Source organism: Saccostrea echinata, unplaced genomic scaffold (genome assembly GCF_033153115.1).
Source record: "Saccostrea echinata isolate AGI-Se365-2 ecotype Australia unplaced genomic scaffold, CSIRO_AGI_Sech_v1 ptg000041l, whole genome shotgun sequence".
NCBI lineage: Eukaryota > Metazoa > Mollusca > Bivalvia > Ostreida > Ostreidae > Saccostrea > Saccostrea echinata.
In genome coordinates this window covers 2,979,828-3,002,500 of record NW_026889790.1, presented here as the reverse complement: position 1 = coordinate 3,002,500, position 22,673 = coordinate 2,979,828, and the positions used below count along the sequence as shown (strand labels likewise).

Here is a 22,673-nt window from a genome sequence, read left to right as displayed (position 1 = left end):
TTATTCAATTCAAGAGAAATCAAAACTCTGATAATACATACAATAAAGAAATACATCTCTCCTCTTTTATTTTCATGTTGTTAAAACTTGTACTATGTTTTCTATCTAATGATTCGTTAGGTCTGTGGTATTTTCTGACTTGTAATTAATCTCTGTAAAACCCCATGAGTGAGTAAGGTTCGCTGGTGGGTTTTTAATCCAAATTCCAAAGATTTAACTATTGGCATCCATCTGTTTTCTGATATAAATTGTAAAGAAACCCAAAACGCATTGTTTTTTTTTGGGGAGGGGCAAAAAATGTAAACATGAACCAATTTGAAATTTGAAGATGCTGAATTGAAAATTGAATTGAATCCTGTGCACAGCGATTAATCATTTCAGCCCTAATTGACAAATGCTTTATTATGAGTGTAGTAAGGTCCTATTAAATTTGAGACATTCTTAAGATTTTGAATTTCAAATTTAATTTTACTTACCTCTAGAATTCACCAGGATTAAATTAATGAACAAAATAACAAAGTTCTGCAAAATAAAACAACACAGATTTAAAATTAGTATACTGACTGTCAAAGAGCTGAACAATGTAATCAATAACAAAGCAATATACAGCAAAAATCCCTGCCTCAATGTTGCTTAAATTAATGTCAATGTCTGAATATATCAAGAAACACATACGGTGACAAAGTTTTTTTTCATAAGTTTTTAAATACACATCAGAAACATTGAAATAAATCTGCAGTGTTGTCTGCCCTGGCCTTTCTTGAAATATTTCTTTTAAAACTTAATATTTCTTCCATAATTATTCGCACAATATGAAAAATAAGAATTACCTTTATAGAAATCATCTTTACATTATCTGATCATGTGAAAGTTGTTTGTGTCATGTGACTTGAAAATTTAAACTAAAATATGAAGCATCCTGATAAGTAATTTCCGGATTAAAAAATGAAAAATATCATATATTTTAATACCGATAATTAAAGGACTTTTATCTTGGGTAATATATATCATATAATTGAGTATCTTCTGTCTATCCGAGAAATTAAACTGTGGAACCATGTACAGTTAAGAGCCCCCCCCCCCAAACACTCAATCTATCACGCATACACTTGCAGGGAGGGGTATTTCGTCTGTTTTAAAAGATAAAAATTCACGTTACATAAATCTAAGATTATTGAAATGAAAATAAATACACAAAGTTTAGCTGCAATCGAGTACCTGCATCATTCGAAGCAATTGATGAACGAACTGTCCTGCCCCCACGCATTGATTGCAAAAATATTGCTATGGAAGTATGTAGTCGTGAATTAAACTGCATTAAACCACGTTCTTTAGATCTACAGGTTCCACAGAAAGCGCTGGGTAGAAGAGGGGGCATTTCTTTTAGTTCAAGTGAGAGTTACGTCAATCTGACGAGGCCGCGGTTTGAGGTAAGGTTGAGTGAAATGAGCGGGAATGATACACTAAGACATTACACTTGTTCAGTTTTGCTCACTGATATCTATTTCAGCAACCCTTTTAGCAGGGTGCTCACTAGGATTTTGTTAACTTGAGTCCCAGGACTCAAGGTTTTTGAGAGGGTTGAGTCCCAGCTAAATTTGATTCGTCTCGGAAAAAATTATGTTAAGTCTCAATGGAGTTAAAATTGCAATACCCTTCCATCTAAACAAGAATAAAAACCTTTTGAACGACTTTACTTTACTTGTCCCCAGAAAAAATGCGAAATATAGTGTTGCCGTAGGCGACCAGTATATATGAGATCGCATGAGCGATAAAAAAAAAATAAAAAGTACGAGTTTTTTTTTGCTTTTTTGACCCCAAAATTGAATTCTACTGTTATAAGTTTAGTTATAACTTCATTTTTAAACGAAATTTTAACCTCGTTCTCTAAATAGAATTGATAAACATTGTTTATTCATTGAAAAATTTACAAAAATAATTGTCAACAAACCGCATGTTGCACATGCTTAGTGTCGTTTCTTTTGTACTTAGCCATGTTTTCATGTAAACAAACCAATGAAATGCCGATGAAGCTGAATTAAGATCTTGTAAAATATACAGAAGCAACTGAATTTCTTAATTTATCAATAAAAAAAAAGAGTCACTAGCCCTAATCTCTCAGATGTTATGCGAGGACTGACCCAAAGTTCCCCAGCAGATGCTAGACTAACCCTAAACAGTCAAATATTGTGCTAGGACTAACCCTTATCTCTTGGATGGATGTGAGACTAACCCTAATCAGTCAACTACTTGTGCAAGGACTACCCCTAATCTCTCAGGTGGGTGCAAGACTATCCCTCATCAGTTGAGCGACGTAGATCATATGTGATAGTGCGATGAGCGCACAGATCTTGTGGATCTCCCCCAAAACATGCATTAATAGCCATGAAAATTTATTTTATGTTTGTAAAGCTAAACTAGTAAATTGACATGTCAAGTACTGAGAGTTGACCATAGAAGTGTGTATTGTACAAAATCACAGTTGCCATGTGCAGTGGAGTGTAACTAATCTAACCTGTAATCCACAGAGGGTGAAATTCACAAAATAATCAAGCCACATTGTGTAGATCCATACGAGATGTAATTATGGTTTTTAGATTTAAAAAAAAAAAACAAGATTTCTAGGCTGCCAGTGTTTGCCAAAAAAATATTTTAGCACAGGACATTCAGACAGAGAGTCTGCTGCCTTTCACAGGTGCAGATGAAATTTCTTTATCAGAAACTCCTCTTATTATTTTCCAACATGTCCAAGGCTTTCAGGAATTTGAATTGAGTCAGTTGCATCATGTGCATTATGATTTCATGACATATTGCTAAGTTTATTTTTGTTACATGACAAACAATTAAAAAAATTGAAAACAAAACAAAATAATCTGTAATACCTTTTTTACTCAGTTAAATTACTTGAGAAACTTTTCAAAATTTTCAAAGTGGTGTTTTGTTAATTTATCTACATACAGTCAAACCTCGGTATCTCAAACTCGATGGGATCAAGAAAAAACTTTGAGATATCCTAGTATTCGAGATATCAAGGGTTAAATACTTAAAGAATAAGAGGTTGGGACTTCTTTATATTCACTTTGACATGTCCATGGTATTCGAGATATCAGTGTTCAGGATATCAAAGTTCAACTGTATATGCCACAGTTTCTACTTTCATTTATTGTATGACCATGATGTTTATAATTACTAATTTAATTACAATTTACTAATACATGAAATAAATCATAAATGGAACTCTGAGTTTAAGCAGCAAAGATTATTTTAGTAGTACTGTACATTTGATGCAATTATTTTTGAAAAACTTTCCTATAAAACACTAAACTAAGAATAAGAAAAACTGTTTGATGCATGTATATATTTATAACTAGTGGGAGAAAATATCAGTTTGAACTTTCTGCTATTAGCCATTATTGCGTGAAATTGTGGTCTCAAAAATTTGCTTGATGAATGTTCAAATTTCCTCCGTTCTTACATGTTAGGCTTCAGAGCTCTCTTTGCTCACTATAAAAAGTAAAATGACACAGATATGGTCAGATAAAATTAATCATTAGATTCTCATCCCCACCTGCCCCTCCCAAAGTGTCCGGCCCCGTTTTTACGTCTGATATGACCATAGCCTTTTCTGGTAGAGATATAAGTCTTTTTAGTCTCTTTGTATGAACTACTGTTGGTGAAATCGGTAGTTTACTTTCTAAGGACACTAATGTAAAATATTTTAAAATCTTTTAAAAGGAGCAGTATACCTAGGACACGGACGAATGTGAATGTCAGCATTAAATAATACTACAGTAAAACATGCTTATAGCGAAGCACCAGGACGAACAATTTAGATTCGTTATAAATGTAATTTGTTATGTCTGTTAAGTTCGTAATATGTTTTAAAACTGCAGTGAATGAAAGTTGGTTCTCAGTATTAAAAGATTGAATTCATTGGAGTTTCTTCACAATTTTAGTGTTGTGAACCAAAACTGGGAAGGAAGCAGATAATTACCTGTAACATGCATTTGTACCATGAGCTGGTGTGAACCAAAAGTGGGAAGGAAACTGAAAGTTATCCTTAAATCCAGTATAAGTTTGTTCTGTTTGTATACTGTAAGATCATTTATTTTCATGGGGTAAACTTTTTGAGGTTTGAGGAAAAAATATGGGTTTGTTGGGATTTTATTTCAGGAATGAAGAATTGTTGAGTAGACTTTGGTATTTTACATTTGGTAGTGGACATAAATTTGTTGGTCTCTTCATACCTCAAAAACATCGAATATTAAACTCCCATGAAAATTAGTGAGGACACAGTACATGTTCGGCAGTGGTAGAAGCCTATTATAGGAAAATGTCAGTATATGAAGGGGGGCATTCTTCTGTATTTATAGGAATTCAGCTTTTCTGAGGAAGAGGATTCCAAAATTAAATCTAGTCTTCTATTGTATTTAGAAAGGATTTCTTTTTGTGGGAGTGTATCTGGTACATGTAGGTTATTCCTCTTAGGAGTATTTCCTGTCCATGTAGAATTGTTGTCCTTTTTGAGGAGTGTTCCAAACCTATGTTGGAAACAGGCATGTGTGGGGAGTTTTGCATGTAAAAAGTTTTCCTGAGAAGTGTTCTCCATTTATACATAGGAAGTAGTTCTTTCTATGTTCTAATCTATGTAGAAAAACTGTTTGGTCTGGGGCAAGTTTCATGCATATGCTGGTACATGTAGTTATAATTTCAGGAAGGATTTTAGTTGTATATAGGATTAATTCAGCCTTTCTGGGAAAATCCCAGTTGTCTGTAGGAATTCAGCCATTCTTGGAATATGCCAGTTCTTTGTAGGAATTCAACCTTTTTGAGAGATTCCAAGTTGTCTGTAGAAATTCAGCCTTTCTGGGAGAATCTCAGTTGTCTGTAGGAATTCAGCCTTTCTGGGAGATTTCCAGTTGTCTGTAGGAATTTAGCCTTCTGGGAGAATCCCAGTTGTCTGTAGGAATTAAGCCTTCTGGGAGAATCCCAGTTGTCTGTAGGATTTTTAGCCTTTCTGGGAGAATCTCAGTTGTCTGTAGGAATTAAGCCTTCTGGGAGAATCCCAGTTGTCTGTAGGATTTTTAGCCTTTCTGGGAGAATCCCAGTTGTCTGTAGGAATTTAGCCTTTCTGGGAGAATCTCAGTTGTCTGTAGGAATTTAGCCTTCTAGGAGATTTCCAGTTGTCTGTGGGAATCTAGCCTTTCCAGGAGATTTCCAGTTGTCTGTAGGAATTCAGCCTTCTGGGAGAATCCCAGTTGTCTGTAGGAATTCAGCCTTCTGGGAGAATCTCAGTTGTCTGTAGGAATTTAGCCTTCTGGGAGAATCCCAGTTGTCTGTTGGATATCAGCAATTTTTAGAGGATTCCAGTTGAATATACGAATTCAACCTTTCTGGGAGAATCTCAGTTGTCTGTAGTGAGTCAGCCTTTCTGGGAGAATCCCAGTTGTCTGTAGGATTTCACTTTTTTGAGGATTGTTTTCTGTCTATGGACAAAGTTGTTCTTTCTAAAGAGGTTCCCTATGTGTATGATGTTATTTTTACTGAGGATTGAACCTATTTTATGAACAATGTCAATTTTTCTGTGGAGCAGAGGTTGACAACTCTTCAGTTTACATAACTTGTAGCATTTAGCATATGTATTGAAAAATCACCTTTTTAAGATCTTCATTAAGGTTCAAAAATTGCAAAATCTTTTTTGAAATATGACAAGAATTTAAAGCTCTTTTAAATACAAAGGTTCAACATGATTTATAAATGCAGTTTTTGTTAGAATTGCTTTTAATGGGTGTAATTAAGATAATGAGGGTAAAAGGACCCATCATTGCTGAGGTATACAACAGTTCCCATTCTCAACTGCAAATATTTGTCCCTATACTTATTTGTATAACACTCTGTAAGAGAATATCTTGCCAAGTTAATTGAGTCAAATAACTTATATCAGTTGTAGTTGTCTTCCTGTAAAAGTTGTTCACTAATGATTGAAAAAAAAAAGTACTGCGGAGATACTTTAAACTAATCAGAATTTAAAATTGGACAAGAGACACAGGAGATAAACATTTGTGTCATGGTAATGTGGGTTATTAATAATGCAGTAATTTTTACCAGGAAGCCATTAGAAGTGGTAAACATTTAAACAATAGACAATACAGCGTTAGTCTGTGTACTTAGAAACATCAAAGTCAGCCGGCATCAACCTGTGACAGGTCGTAGTTTATTGACATACTTATGACATCACGAGGATTACCTGATCCCAATCAGAGTTTTTTATGCCTGGTAGATCATTTGGTGATTTATCGAATTGTCATAGCATACTGTCCTTAATAACCAAAGTAAAAAAAATGAACATGTTTCCCTTTGTGCTGGTGTTTCCTAGCATTAGTTGAATCAATGTGATACAAAGTTGTTCATTTAAGACTGTCTCAGAAAGCCATTTTATGGAACTGGAATTGTTTGCTAATCATTCAACAGTTTACATGAAGTTAGCATTATAGACAAAGCAAGTAAAAGAAATAATAATAATGCGATAGAAATGTTGGGATGATTGTGAGCGATGTTATGTTGTTATGACAGTCTTATGGTCATGCAGGTGTCATGTATTTTGTTGACCCCCCTTAATGTCCAGTCAAATTGCCCTAATGTTCTGGTGAATCTGACCTCCTTTTGACCAAATATATATAATAAAAATGATAGTTAGTACCATCACTCAGTGTTTCCCTTCAAAAAATAGGTCTTCTAAGGCATTCATGTAGGTCTAGCCAAATATTGTTGAAATGGTTGTAATGTATGGACTGAAAGTTATAAATCAGCGATGGATTTGTTGAACTTGTTAGAAGTATGTCACTTGGTTTTTAAGTCATAAGCTAGATAAGACTGTATAGCTGTAAATATATGTCATCAGAAAGTTTATAACTAACTTCTGGCATTGCTTCTACAGTAATGGATATAGACAGGTAGTAATACAAAATGCAAGAAGTAGGTCAAGGTGTTTCCAAAATCTTAATGATTACCAGGTTCAACAATTCTAGTCTTAACTAAAGAATATCATTCTTTACAACAACAACAACAAAAAAATAATCACATTCAGTCGAAGTAGTTTTATAAACTAAACCTTTGAAAGAAATATTTTTTACCAAGCTCTGGGTCATTGTACATATACTTTTAAAATGAACTACAAGAGAGTATAGTTACATTGGAGAAGTTTAATAAGCATTTAATCTGGCTTTAAGTTTACCAACAATGTCAACTTTACACCTGTATGGATCAGTGGTGTATAAGAAGGTTGACATTTTGGGAGCTGGAATCAAGTACTGTGGGTATGTGAGTGATGTCTTAGAAGCTCCTGTTCAGTCACAAGCTATTGTTCTTCTCGGTGGTAAACTATTTTCTTCAGTGGTAAACTATTTTCTTTAGTGGTAAACTATTTACTATTTTCTTCAGTGGTAAACTAAGGATGAGATTTTAGAAATCTATTCCATATAAATACTGTATGTGTACTCAAAAAAGTGGGCTTTATATTTTAGCGGCTTTGGCATGGACAACAATGCGCTGATTCATGAGTACCGCTATAAAAATCATTTATAAATACAATATACAGCGCGGACGTGTGTAGTGTTAATTCATGATTACACCAACCACTCAATACTCAGTGATTACGCTAAATTTTGAATACATCAATTTTTGTACACGTACAGTATGAGGAATATGTAAAACAAAAGTAGTACTGTTATAGGGGGGATAATCTAAGTACATTGACTTATGTTTTTGTGTAAAGTTATTGTGAACATAAATAACATGATAAAACTGATCATAAACTGAAAGTACTGTATATAAACCCACTTCAGTTTATCACTGATTTGTATGGCAACTATTGCGTACAATAGAATCTTCTTTGTGAAAGTTTGGGAAGACTGTGTGGTAGGTTTGTTCTTAGAGATGTACATGCAGTGACTATAGTTGCTGTAGTGTCGACTGAGGGTTGGATGATAAGATATTCTCAGTTGATAAATGTCAGTGAGTCAGTAACATCATGCAGTATACAGAGAGACTTTAGGCCATTTTTGTGGCATCATTGCATGTGGTCCTTTGATGTGAAGGGTTTTTAGGGAAATCAAATCTTGACCTGTATCAGACCATTCTTAAGGATTATATCAAATTTTATGGTGTATTAGAAGCCATTCTTAGCTATGGTGACAGATCAGCCTATGTCATACAGTTCAGACAGTAGCAGTAAGGGTCAGTATGAAGGGAACTGAACCGTGGTTTATCTGAAAAACAAACATTTCACACCAGACACAGGAAAGAGAATTTTTATTGGGTCAGTGTGTCAGAGTCTATAATGTGTATTTTAAGGCATGTTAACGCATGAGAACTGCAGTATGATAAGTAAGAATGATGAAAACGGGGAAAATAGTCAGAAGTATCCGTTTCTTAGTACATGAGTCATAGATTGCATCATGTTCTCAATTTCATTCATATTTATTAAAAGGAATTTAAAAATATTGTAAATTTCAGAAGAATTTTTTTTTCTCCAAAATTGAATGTCAGTGGGACAAAAAATGTGCTAATTCTCTATTGCTGATAACTATATTTATGGTAATTGTTGTGATGGGATGAAATCGGACAATTAAGGTGTATATTGTTTCTAGGGGTCCCTACAAGTGTTGGTCCTCCCTGTGACATGAATGTCAGAGATAGTGCAGTGTTAATCACTTCCATTTATGTTGAAACACCTGATGGTCATTACAATAGCCATTACACAAAGAGTCATATAGCTAAGGCCTCTACCACTTGTAGCACCTGCCTGGATTCTAAAATTTCTTTCCCCAGCTGGGGATTCAGTTGTAATCTGGATTTTTTCCTGATATCAAGGACCAGGAGATTTGAGTGTGTAAGGAATAAATGTGCCTATGTAACAGAAGCAGTAGTGAATATTTTGATAAATTCCCACTCCCTGTGAGGTCAGACTTAGAGTGTGTGTGTTGTGTTTACTCCATTATCAGACTGGCTAGAGAAAGAGAGTGTTCTAATCTTGACTCTGCCAGTATACAATGTGTCGCACACACCAGAGGGAGAACCTTAATGAAATCCTCCACTGACCTTGCAAGGACACACTAACTGACCACAATGAGCTCAGTAGGTGCCCTTAGGAGATAAGACTCCCTCCAGTCACTTAGTGTTGACCCAGTGGTGATAATATTGTGGAACCTTATCTAACCTTTTCAGAGAGGGGAAATATGTTGTTGGGGGGAGGGGAGGGTTAGGAGGCCCATTGAGGGGGATCATGCTTCCCTTTACTACCTGTGTGTGTGGAAGACAACAGTGGACTGTTCTACAGGGAAGGATTAAGCTGGTGCACTCTCATTCTGAGGATACACATGTAAGTATATACTGATCAGAATCAAATTCACACTCTGTATGTGCAGATGGAAGTCTTGGTAGGTTTTCAAGGGTACAACAATTTTTTAATGTAAAAATAAAATCTTCTTGTGAGGATCAAGTTCTCGAAATAGATTCCCTAAGGAATTAATGAACTCCAAAGAAAAAGACAAACATAAATCAATCATGGTTCATCAATAACACTGCACAGGGCAAATTCTTTATGAGTGAACAAAGTTATAATGATGCTTGGACATGGTGTGAGTTGTGGAGAGTTTGGATGAGGTCAATGTTTGCTTGAGATCCTTAGGGCCAAGTTGTTGTTCTAGTTTGAGATCCTGCAGTGAAGGATGAATGTTATTGTGTACACAGTGGCTTCTCAGTGTGTATGTGCAGAGATAAATTTGATTCATGATTAAAAGAGAAGCAGCCATAGAAGTCGGTCAGGATTAGGGCACTCTGAGAGTTTGAGTTAGGTCAGGATTAGGGTACTCGGAGGGTTTGAGTGGGGTCAGGTACAGTCCTGGAGGGACTGATCTCATCAGGGAGGGGGAATCCTCAGTGAGAGTTTCAACTTCATTGGAATTTGAGGAGAATTCTGGCAGAAATAGGATTTGTCTAAAATATACTGATCTAGAAGCCTGACCTTAAGCTGACTGAAGGACAGTAAGGGGTGCGTAAAGGTCAGATATTTGTGAAAGCATGCAGTTTTATTTGTAAAAAAAATCTAATATCTTCTATTGATTTCGCTCTGTGTGAACCTTAAGATGATGTGCTTGTGAAGATTTGATTGATGTAATGCAAATATTTCCCTATATCAATGAGGCAGTATAAATTAATGCAGATTCTGATAAGGGAGTTTGCTAATTCTGTGCCAGGGAGAAAATTCAGTTGCGTTCCCAGCACATGTATACAAGTCTTATTGAAAGATGATTTATGGTGTGAAAATAATCAAATGTATGTGTTTCCTTTTGTAATGAAGCCATTTTAAACATCAGCTGATTTAATATATCATAATGCCTGAGTTCCCTTGCAATAAGTGTCATTCAGTCATATAGTGATTTATGTTTAAACTCAGTGATGTAGCAATTGTCAGAAACAGTGATACACCCAGGAACCTTGTACTGTAGAAAAGTCTCAATTAGAATACTCCAGACTGAAGTTGATTCAGCCCTCAATTAAGCAGTTTTAGTCTTCAAAAACTTTTTTTTCTAAAAATTCACTTCATATAGTTTGTATAGCATTAAAAAATTTTTTTTTTATTTTACCTGTTTATCAATTTTTAAAAGAAGTATATGAGGACATTTAAATCCAGGTAAAAGACCTGCCTTGATGGGCTTTTTAACTTTGGGCCTAACAGCAGATTCCTGTCAATGGGTAGAGATAAATAGCGGCAGACTTCAGAAAGGCCATTATATCATTTGATACTTAGCAGGTGCCCCCAGAGCCACAGATATGACGTCTTTGTGGACCTAGATATTGTAACATTTTGGGTAAATGTCCAACTGTGAAGAAACCACTGATTTAGGCTATGAATGCCTTGTACCACTTAATACAAGTGTGATTTAGTTTATTTTTCCTCAAAAAAAAAAAAAATACAAAGCCATGAAATTGCTTCCACTTTGACTCACTGCAAATGGATTTTTGTTAGCATGCTGTCTTCAAAAAATATTCTTTCAAATGACTAGAGGGACAGATAAGCTTGTGTTTTGACAGACCTGAGCAGGTTGGCAAGTAACATCATAAAGATGTGAGTAACTCTCTCTGGCTTTGACAATTTACAATGTAGTAGTTGTGTGAACCATTTTTTTTCTGTGTTAGTTGAGGATCAGTTCCTGATTTCCTGTATTAAATGCACACTGTGTGGGTGTTGAAGTGGTAATATGAATTGATTGATACTACAGATTTCACACTTCCTATGGATTAAGTTTCTGTGTCCTTAAGTTTACGGTAAGTTAACTGTGTCTGATAGGTCCTGGAACTGGTGGACACAAGGTTCAGTACAAATGGAGTGCACTTTCTATATTCTAGAAGAATTTTTGAGCTGTGACTTTTGAAGTGAAAGTCATTTTTCTGAATTGAGCATATCATGCTTGTGATTCCGTATATTGTTTAGGAATGGTAAATTTAAGTACAAAGTTCTGAGAGTGATGTGTAAGTACAGTGAAAATTGTCTGAAAAATGATAGAAAACTCCGGCAGATGTAAACCATAAGTGATTTGTAGGTAACAATCTGTCAGATAATTAATGTAACACTGGTAAGCAAACCAACTAATATCAAAAATACTGCTAGACCAACCAATTACCCAGTGCATAGCAAATTAAGGTGTAACCATCAAGTCTGGTCTTAATGGATCAAGTTCATTGCTAGCCAACCATGTCAATAACCCGCCAACCTTTCCCAAGGTTACACCTGGTAACCTTGTATCTGTTGCCCTCAGGTACTCTCCATAAGTAAATATTTACCTTAGATCTCAATACACAAGTGGTTTTCCGAATTTCCCACTGCATGAAGACCTGATGACTTAGTAAATACAGAAGGTCAAGATCATCTTAAAGTTCATAACTTTGAAGGTGAATGTTGATTAATCCACTGGAACAGCAAGTATATTATAACATAATAAATGATGTTTTTTGTACAGGATCTAATATTTATTATTTAAGGAATCATTGTCTAGTTTGTTGGGTATGCCAGGGCATCAACAATAGTTGGAAACGTGGGATAATTTGCATAATGGGCGAAGCCCCTTATGCATAAATTATCCCACGTTTCCAACTATCGTTGATGTCCCTGGCATACCCAACAAGCTAGACAGTGATTCCTTATATTTCCATTTCATTGTGAAAAAAATTGTAAATTTAGATTTAAAAAATGTTGTCTTATAGATTTAAATTACACGAGGCCTCCAGTATGTCAATTTCAATAGCCCCCGCCCACTGACATCAGACGCAAAGACAGACGCACGAGATTTACATGCATATTAGGCCTTCTTAGCTCCCGACCTTTCGCTTGGCGAAATTTACATTCCGGTTGAATTATCAAGAAATCAACTCACCTAACTTTCAAAGAGTTATCACAGAGAAAAGAAATAGGAATGGAAATATTTCTGGTTAATAGAATGAATTTCAATATAAATGATTGATAGAAATTGTAAATAATTGCAACCATTTGTGTTATTATTATTATTCTCTATAGGCTGTTGTTGTAGATTGGGTGCTAATATTATCTCCGGAAAAGATAAATTTTTCACGTGTAAATTGTTCACATGCATCATGCTTATAATGTGTTTATAAAATGGCGTAGTGGTACAGATACGGTTTTATATATTGCTTGTTTGTCTCTTGTCCATTTGTGGATTTGCTCATGCTTCTTTACCAATTGTTTTAATTAGATATTTTATTACTGTTTCAGAGACGAGGTGGAATATCCTTTGGCCAGGACGACAACAATGCTATTTATGTCAGAATGCTGGGTGGGTTATTACAGTGATAATATCCTTCTCATGTTTAGTCAGTTTTTAATGCATACAGAATTTTTCATATCTGATATATAATATAATTTTAATAGTAACCTATTCCATATTCCAGTGGTTGATGGTATAAGTTATTTTCCTGAAGGTATTTGTAACAATGATATTTGATGGCAGTGTCATGGATATTCAGTTTCTGGAATAATGAATATTCATGTGAATATTCAGTGTTTTTGTTATCTATAGAGATCTTTACAATGTCTTACAATCAACTCAAGAAATAATTATTCATTTTTAGGTGATGTCCGTTTGAGGGTGACATCAGAAACAGAGAAGGCAAATCTTCATCCTCAAGACCGCAAACTCTTAGAAAGTAGGTCATTCTTTACATAATTATATAATACAGAATCTCAGGTGATACCACACAAAAGTAGAACATGATATTTACTGTCCTAGAATTGAATGAGTAGTAAAAATATCCTAAAAGACTTGCAAATAGTGAATTAAGTTGCAATACATGTACTTTAGCAAAACAAATGTGTAGATTGATTGAGTTTGTTCCTTATTCCATCTATTTGTTTACACCAAACATTTTGTTTGTGAGGATTCAGCTTAGCTACACCTGTACACAGATCATACTGATCACAATAACACTCTTGACCTTGAAATTTGTTTGATGCACACTTAACTTTATTGTGTATTTCATTATTGTTACTTAATTTAATTTCACTTGAAGATAAATACTCTTTTGTATATTAATACTAGATTAATTACTTTCTTGACCCTGCAATGTGTGATCAGCTCTTTTCAGGGGGTTACTCATAATACACAATTTATATGTATATGAATTAAGGAATGTTTTTAACCTTGAAACCCTTTAGTCTGGCTGAAAACATCAAAATTGTATTTAAACTAATTACCATAACATTAGTAGGATTTTTAATTATGTCTTGCCTTATTATCTGTAACAATTTTTAGCTATGAAAGACGAATGTATAGTTATATCATTTATTTTCAGGATTGCTGTCTACAGACAAAAATTCCCGATTATCTTCACGTTTTCAAAGTTTTAACAAACACCGACGGAAACGTAGTGTAACAGAAAATGCATCACGTCAGCTCCAGTCTCTACTGGACCAACAATATTCTCAGCAGGCTCAGGTAAGGTTCAACTCAGTGAAATTCCCAGCAAGCTCAAATTGCTTACATTTAATTGTTTAATGTTTTACAAATTTATGTGTTCAAATTGATTTGATATGATGTAGTATTTTGCCTTTTCAGGAATTGATGAGCCAACTGAGTGTATGGAATTTTGATATTTTCAATTTAGATGTATTAACAGGGGGTAAGTTAAGCTTTCTCATCTACGTGACAATTTTATAACAATACTGCTGAAATACTGTATACTGGGTTATTTTCGCCCTTTTACACTTGCAAACAATTTTCCCCCGTTTCAAATTTGCCCAGTCACAGTTCTGTTAACGAAATTATACTGTGGTCTTTGAATTTACCATGTTTTAAATTCGCCCACCTGTGAGTAGGGCGAAAGGGGCAAAAATAAGATGGGGGCGAAATTTTCCCTGTATACAGTAACGTGTTCTGGTTCAATTAGCAGTTCAGAAAAAAAATGTAATCTGGACAATGCTGGTCCCGAAGATATTGGCAGGATATGGCAAGATTCTGGATTAGACATTTTTAACAATTGAATTTATTGAAAGGGACTTAAAGTTTGTATCATATTAAGCAAGATTTTCAGAATGCACAACATCTGGATTAGACAAGTTTCACTGTATTAACTTCTTACAATAATTAAGGTTCCTCACCCCTCTGTGGACTCATATATAATTTTGCTTTTATTCTAATGATTTTTCAGACGAAATTTTAATTTGTAATTAAAATCTACACAGTTTCATCATTCTTGTGAGGCAAAATTTAACAGAAATAGCCTTTTAATCTAATAATTTTAAAAAGAAATAATAGTCATTTATCTCAGTGAGAGTAATCTCTCTTTTTCAGTGGGTCAGTGAACCTTAAATGCATTGTATCTGTTTTGTTTTCAGGGAGGTCTCTAACTCATGTTGCCATCCATTTATTTAAGAAGTATAACCTTATCTCCACATTCAAACTGGATTTCATCAAACTCATGCAAACATTTAGTAAGTTAGCAATGCTACAATTTCATAATATTTATATGACTAAGCTAGAAACAGTGTGTATTATGAACACTAGACTGTGGTCTCAAAGATTTTTCCTGTTTTTCGTTCATTCTCTGAAATCTTTTTTCTCTCCAGCTCTGATTGAGAATGGTTACCATGGAAGTAATCCCTACCACAATGCGGTGCATGCGGCAGACGTCACCCAGGCGATGCACTGCTACTTACAGGAAGTGCAGGTCAGTTTACAAGAGGAAGCCACTCAAAGCAGAGACTCAGAAATAGGTTTCCTTATCTTTGTGCGAAGATTTAGAGTTTAATTAAACAATCGTGATTTTTTTTGAAGGGGGGGGGGGGGGGGGACTTCATTGTGCAATAACGAGATGATTGTTTGCGTCAAATTGTCAAAAGTGTGATATGAAAATGTGGTATACACACCTGAAATACAAAAAAAGTTCTTATTGATTCAAGAATTTATCTGATACAAGTTTGTTGTTAGTAGGGAAAAAGACTTCTATTCATTAGGTGCCCTAAATTGAGTACATATATCTACATTATTGACAGAAGCAGTGATCTATCATTACTTGCTATTTCCTGTTTTACACAAACACCTAACTATGTAAAGAAAATTAATATGTGTGGCTTTGAGGGTTGAATAGTGAGGGCAGTAAGGAAGGCTATTTAATATTTAATACTTTAAGGAGATCAATTCTACATTGTCCTGTGCTTAAGACCACAGTTATTTCACAAGATAATAAGTTCATGGCCGGATAGCAAAGTACATGTGCCTTAAAGCAATTAAGGGTCTGTGACCCCTGTAACCCAGGAAGGATCAGCAAAGGGGTTATGTCATGTCGGACTTGTTACGCATTACTAGGTTAGGTATAGCACACCACTTATTAGTGCAGGGACAGTGTTCGGTACATTACAGGAGTGCAATAAGCAACTAATTCTTATTGGTCAGATTACTGCCTGATTTGATCAAGTTAATATTAAACTGAAGAAATCTTTTAATTTGCATTTATTTTCTTTTGTGTCAGAGATTCAGTACAATGTTTGTACTGGTATACAATCCCATAATCTATTTGAAAAAAGTATGTAAATGATCAACTACTATACAATCATCACTGAATAAATCTTTTTAAAAAATAGTATAGGGTATGAAGTTCTTTGAAGGTTTACAGAAAATTGATTCCTTTTATTTCTCTCTGTAAAAAATAAGATTTCTCTCCCTTTGTTTTCATAGTTGAGAGGCTGGATTCCCAGTTTTGAAATCATGACCTCCTTGCTGGCAGCCATGACACATGACCTGGACCATCCAGGGGTCAACCAAGCATTTCTGATTGCAACGGCCAATCATTTAGCAGATCTGTACCAGGTAACTTCTAGTTGTAACTTTTTTCAATTTATGAAATCTTGAAAAAAAAATACAAAGATAATTTTTCCCCTTTTTTACTGCAGTAGGATCTTTGATGTTAATTTTACATTTAGTACAAAATTGAAATAAATGAACCCCATATTGACAAAATAACAAGAGAATTAAATAATGTGAAGATAAACAAAATAAAATTGTGACATTTATCATTTTTTTTAAATAATATCATTGGAAAGAAGACATACTGAGCTACTGTTAGTGTGTGTGTTTAATGTAAACTTTTGTAAAGTGCACAAGAGTGAAAATTGTAGAATACCTCCGTCCTGGAGAATCATCATTGGCGCTGTGCTGTGGGTGTGTTTTATGAGACGGGTGTGTTCAGCCATCTTGACCAAGACTCATGGTACTGTTTATCCCTCATATGGTAACATAAGTAACAAAAATAACGAGAAGCTTGATTTAAAATACTTATCGTAATTTACATGTGTAACAATGAGATCATTTCTCAGTTTGAAAAAACAAAATGTTTAACAAAATATGGCTATTAGAAATATACTGGCTTGATGAAAATAGTAGTAATTTTTGGAAAATGAAAGATATCTATTAAAAATAATTACATTTTTTTGAAGATTTTAGGTTACAAGGAATCATGCATTATTTTTTAGGAACCAGATAATCTGGCAACTTCGATCTTTGATATTAGCCACAGATATTACTCGACAACAGGAATTTCTTAGCCGGTTTAAGGTAAGATTATTTGACAGTAGAAATTGCATATATATATCCTTTGACAACATGAATTTTGTAGTAGGTTTAAAATAAGATTATTTATAGATTTGCAGATATCATGAATAATATGCTTCACAGCATTATCTTCATGCATATTACTGACTTTAAATTCAATGTCTTTAAAAGTATGTACAGTTTTTGTGAAAAATGTGTACTTTTCTAATTGGAAAAAAAGTTTTAACATTTTCAGGTAAACAATTAACATGATTTGTTCTAAATTTCAGAAATACCTGGATGAAGATAACTTAAATTATAAAAATGATTTACCGGATCGAATCTTCTTGTTACAAGTAGGTACCACATTAGCATTAAAGTGTGCTGATATAAGTAATTCTTATCTATCTGTTCCAGATAGCATTAAAGTGTGCTGATATAAGTAATTCTTATCTATCTGTTCCAGATAGCATTAAAGTGTGCTGATATAAGTAATTCTTATCTATCTGTTCCAGATAGCATTAAAGTGTGCTGATATAAGTAATCCTTGTCGGGAGTGGAGCCTCAGTAAGCAATGGAGTGGACGTGTGTGTGATGAATTCTTTAGACAGGGTGAGAATCTCAAATATAGATGATGATTTTAAACTCAGTGTTTTCCCTTTATTTCAAAGTAAAGAGTTACAAATCAGTTGTAACAAGCTTTGGATTGAGGTTACAGACAAATCTCTGTGGATCTTACAACAATTAAATTTTGATTTTTTAAAATTTCAAACGGCATATTTATCAATTGAAACTGTCATTTTGGCCAGTAGCCAGTTCCTAGGGAAAACACTTTAAAGTGAGCTTATAGAAGGAAGGTTTGTTACTCTGATAATCTTAGAAAAACTGAACATGAATTTCCTTATTATTAATAAAGAAAACTGTGGTATTGGTTTCATATGAAATATGAAACAGTTAAATGCAGTGATTTGATGATACATGTATAAACAGTCAATCCTCCTTAATTTGGATGCTTTTGTGCCAGAGTAAATTGTATACAGTCAATCCCCCTTAATATGGATGCTTTTGTGCCAGAGTAAATTGTATACAGTCAATCCTCCTTAATTTGGATGCTTTTGTGCCAGAGTAAATTGTATACAGTCAATCCTCCTTAATATGGATGCTTTTGTGCCAGAGTAAATTGTATACAGTCAATCCTCCTTAATTTGGATGCTTTTGTGCCAGAGTAAATTGTATACAGTCAATCCCCCTTAATATGGATGCTTTTGTGCCAGAGTAAATTGTATACAGTCGATCCTCCTTAATTTGGATGCTTTTGTGCCAGAGTAAATTGTATACAGTCAATCCTCCTTAATATGGATGCTTTTGTGCCAGAGTAAATTGTATACAGTCAATCCCCCTTAATATGGATGCTTTTGTGCCAGAGTAAATTGTATACAGTCAATCCTCCTTAATATGGATGCCAGAGAAAATTGTCTGGATAAATGAACTGTCTGGATTACGGAACAAGGTTCTCATTAATGCAAGAATCTGCGTCTTAGACGCAGCAAAATTATTTGGGACGCAAGGTTCTTAAAAACGATGCGTCCCCGGACTCATGAGTGGATGCGTCCTCATTAGCGAGAAAATTTGGGTGCTTACGAAAACTGGAGATTTTAGATGTTAGGCTTTGTCAAAGAAATATTTAATCGAAACCTTCCTGTAAATATCATAAAGTTTATCCAAAAAAAAACTTTTCTTGTACCTATTTATAATTTTTTAAACAGGGATATGATTTAACCGTTGGAAACTGACCTTCTATAATCGGTAGATGTGAATGTAAATATTTCATTGGAAGATGATGTGTCCGTATCATTGGTATCTTGATTGATAAGACTTGACTGTATGCAAGATTCTTATACATAACAGAAATTCTAAATGAGAAATTGTATAAATATTTTTGTTATGGCTCCAGGGCTGTAAAACTTAGATGAGCTCACTTTTGATCTCAGTCTCACTTTTACATAAGAATAGTGGAAAAGGAACCTGATCTAACATTGTATAACTGTTATGTTACTGTTTTGATCTGACATGGTTTAAATGTTATTGTTCTGATCTGACATTGCATTAATGTTTTTTGTTCTGATTTGACATGGTTTAAATGTTTTTTGTTTTGATCTGACATGGTTTATGTGTTTTTGTTCTGATCTAACAGGTGACTATGAAAGAGAACTAGAACTTCCTGTAACACCTATGTGTAACCGAGTAACCACGACAACAGCTAGGATACAAGCTGGTAAGATGGCCATTAAACTCACAGATCTAATCTTCTTTTTTGTGCAAAAGTTTGACAATGCTAAAAAATAAATTACATATTAGATAAATTAAACAACTTGATTTTGTCCTTTATTGGATTAACATTAAAAAATTTACCTCTAGAGGGTAAGGGAAGAGCAAGTAAAAATATAACTATGGCCAAAAATAGTATGCTCTATTCCTATTCCTTGTGAAAGGAAACTGTTAAATAATTATCTGTATATAATAAATTTTTGTTAACTCTTTGTTCAGGGATTTTGACTTTTTTTCTCTATGTTCAAAGATTTTGACCTTTTTTTTCTCCTTGGTCAAGAATTTTGACTTCTTTTTTCTTTGTTTAAGGATTTATGGAATACGTGGTGAATCCTTTGTTTTATGCCTGGAGACAGTTTCTCCCCTCTAAGCTCAGTGATGTGATGCTTGACAATGTCGCTCAGAATCTGAAAAATTGGCGGGAAGTGATTGAAGAAGAGGGAGAGATCAATAAACCCACGGAATCAGATGAGGAGGTGTTAAACCAAGAAAAAAGTGACACTGTGGAGGAAGGGAGACTTCCTCTTAACTATATACACATCACAGACGATGACAGCAACTCCTTGTGTACGGACAGTCGTCGTGGGAGTTGTAGGAGTCTGTCTCCTGTTCGTGAAATCTTAGAAAACGGCTGGGATCCGGAGCAGAGAAGGCATAGCATGCCTCCTGCTTATGTCAAAAGGGAGATAACGTGTGTGACTATTCGTAGAGAGAGTGTTCCCATGTCCCAATTTCTAAGGAGGCGGAGTTTACCCACAGCCATGCTTGTGCAAACATCCTCTCTTGAGAAATTATCTGGCAAGTTATCTGCACTTGCCCAACGTCACAATATGGCAAACAAAAGCATATCTATGGAGGAGTTGATGTCTCGACCTAAAATCTCTAATCTCACTACCAGTTATGAGACAAGTTTACTGGCCAGTGGACTCTCTGTTGTCACGGACCCCTTGTACTCAAAATCAGACCCACTGTACTCAAATTCTCATAGCAGCATTGTGCGCTTTCTCAGTGTACCTCAGAACTGCCCTGACCCACCTCATGACCCTAGTCACCCTAAAGACTCAAACACATTCCCATGGCCAAGCAATAAGTGTGCTCAAAACTGTGATCAGCAAAGCAAACATATAAATGACTCAGACTGCATAGGAAAAGTAAATTGTATTAATGACCCAGACTGTATAGGAAGTCTCAACTTAGCTGGAAATTCCTCTGTCTTACCTAAAACCCACTAGTCTTTCATTTAGTATAAACTGTATTTGTAAGAAAATTTTAAAGGGGTAATTATTTACATTTTAACAAGTACTATGAAATTTATATATATTTATATCTACATTAAATAAATTGTTGTCATAGTTTTAAATGTACGAGTTTGTGTTGATTATCATCTCTCAAAAGATTACGTCATTCAGAGTATGTTTTACTGAATTTCTGTCAAGTTATTCAAGTGAGGCTTTGTTATCATTTTGTCTGTCTTTGTTTATCATCTGTCAATTTTCACATTTTTATCAGCTCACCTAGCTCAGAAGGCCAAGTAAGCTTATGGCATCATTTTGCGTCCTTTGGCATTGTAAACTTTTTGAAAAATCCTCTACTCTTCAGTTACTTTTTCTGAAACCTTATACATATAGTTTACTTTATAGTTATTGTCCTTTTCAAATGATACACTTTTAATTTTGATCCACAACTACAAATAGAACATTTGGGCAAGATTCAGTTTTTTGCTTATAACTCTGACTTAAAGGGGCATAACCTTGCAGGTGGAAAATAAATCAGGATAGCAAGATCTAGCTACCTAGCAAGTTTCCAGTGTTTGAAATAACTGTGCGCCCGACTGCCCAAGACACACAAATTGTGCAGCGGGCAAACAAAATTGCATGTATTGACACCCGGCTGGATGTGTTAAAATTTTCCATAATTAAAATTCATATATTTGATAAATCTCTCATATCAACTAATAGTATCGGTAGCAAAGTGTAACAAGCCAAGAGGAAGAATTCATCACTCTGTAGATTCTGGTTTGAAGTTTTGGTGACCAGGTTCCAGTCACATAATCGTTAAAAACACAAAAAAAGACAATTATTTTCTTGGGGAGATCTTTGGCAGGGCTGACAACTTTTACTAGCAGTCAGCCCTGCATGTCTGGCTAATTTTGCAGTGAGATTCAAACACTGCAAGTTTCATTAAATTCTGTGCACCCTTGTTAGAGTCATGGCCCCAAAATGTTAAATTCTTTTAATTTTGCATTTTCAGCATAAATCTCATCTGAAACTATTTGTTAATTTTTTTTGAGACTTTCATACAAGTGTTAATGTATGGTGTATCCTCTACAAAAGTTCTACTTTCATTTTGATCACTGAGTTTACCGGTACTGAGTCTCCATTGTACACCCTTTTTCCATTACAGTGGATTAGATATGTAATCAGTTTTCATTCATGGCTCAGATGCCAGGGTGAAATTTATCCTTACCACAGTAAGAATAAGTTCAGGAAACATGAAATGTAAAGAAAATACTTAAAAAGGAAAATTTGACAAATCAACAATAAAGTGAGCTGTCTGAAAAACAAAATTATATATCAATATATATTATATATGGAGTACAAGATGTTGACCTTCCCTTTATTTTGGAGACTTTGTAATGATACTCTGGTTACTACATGTATATTCAGTAAAATTACAGAATACATGTAATACTACTTCAAGAAAATGGCCTCTGTTTTCTCCATTCTTCTTATACAGATATTGAGTTAAAAATTTAACAATATAGCAAGAGGCTTTGGGTAAATTTAGAAAGGGTAAACTTTACAAATAAAAATGTCCAATTAGTATTTCTTCAAATCCTGATTCCCTAGGGACAAGGTGGAGTCAAAATGGGGACCCAAAGTTCCATGAGAAAAGAGTGGAAATTGCCAAATCTTAAAGAAAAAGACAGTTCTAGTTAATGTTATTCGATTCATATGAAACATACATGTATAGAATTTGCCTGTCCATTATAACAAGATTATTAAATGGTTCCATTAGACCCCACAGTAACCCATTATGTACTGTATATCAATTCAAATCAGAGCCCATGAAATAAAGATGGTGTTTACAGGGAAACTCATCAAACACTTCTCAAGAAGATATGGTGCATAATGTTGAGAACACATAGACAAAGTTTAAGATATGAAAGCAGTGTCATTCCTGTGAGCAGTAAGGCTCATGACACACCAAGATTTTAATTAATTTACCCATATGTTTTAATTATGG

The 22,673-nt window shown here is 34.5% G+C and overlaps 1 protein-coding gene across 3 annotated transcripts; it reads left to right on the top strand.

Moving 5' to 3' along the window:
• The first annotated feature begins 1,269 nt into the window (after positions 1-1,269).
• Positions 1,270-20,787, top strand: LOC133200766 (high affinity cAMP-specific 3',5'-cyclic phosphodiesterase 7A-like). 3 transcript variants are annotated; one of them, XM_061336551.1, is made up of 14 exons: positions 1,270-1,430; positions 12,791-12,851; positions 13,147-13,221; positions 13,867-14,009; positions 14,130-14,193; positions 14,909-15,004; positions 15,140-15,240; positions 16,248-16,379; positions 16,688-16,779; positions 17,042-17,123; positions 17,390-17,455; positions 17,615-17,711; positions 19,294-19,374; positions 19,737-20,787. In XM_061336551.1, the coding sequence occupies exons 1-14, from the start codon at positions 1,287-1,289 to the stop codon at positions 20,657-20,659; spliced, it is 2,157 nt and encodes a 718-aa protein (XP_061192535.1). In that variant the 5' UTR covers positions 1,270-1,286; the 3' UTR covers positions 20,660-20,787. The 3 variants fall into 3 exon arrangements, with proteins under 3 accessions (XP_061192535.1, XP_061192536.1, XP_061192538.1); XM_061336552.1 differs by lacking the exon at positions 1,270-1,430 and adding an exon at positions 9,269-9,379; XM_061336554.1 differs by lacking the exon at positions 1,270-1,430 and adding an exon at positions 9,971-10,051.
• Positions 20,788-22,673: the final 1,886 nt, after the last annotated feature.

Coding starts and splice junctions, on each gene's coding strand:
- LOC133200766 (XM_061336551.1), top strand. CDS start 1,287: ATGGAAGTATGTAGTCGTGAATTAAACTGCATTAAACCACGTTCTTTA. Junction 1,431..12,790: donor TGACGAGGCCGCGGTTTGAG/GTAAGGTTGAGT, acceptor TTACTGTTTCAG/AGACGAGGTGGAATATCCTT. Junction 16,380..16,687: donor ATTTAGCAGATCTGTACCAG/GTAACTTCTAGT, acceptor TGAAAATTGTAG/AATACCTCCGTCCTGGAGAA.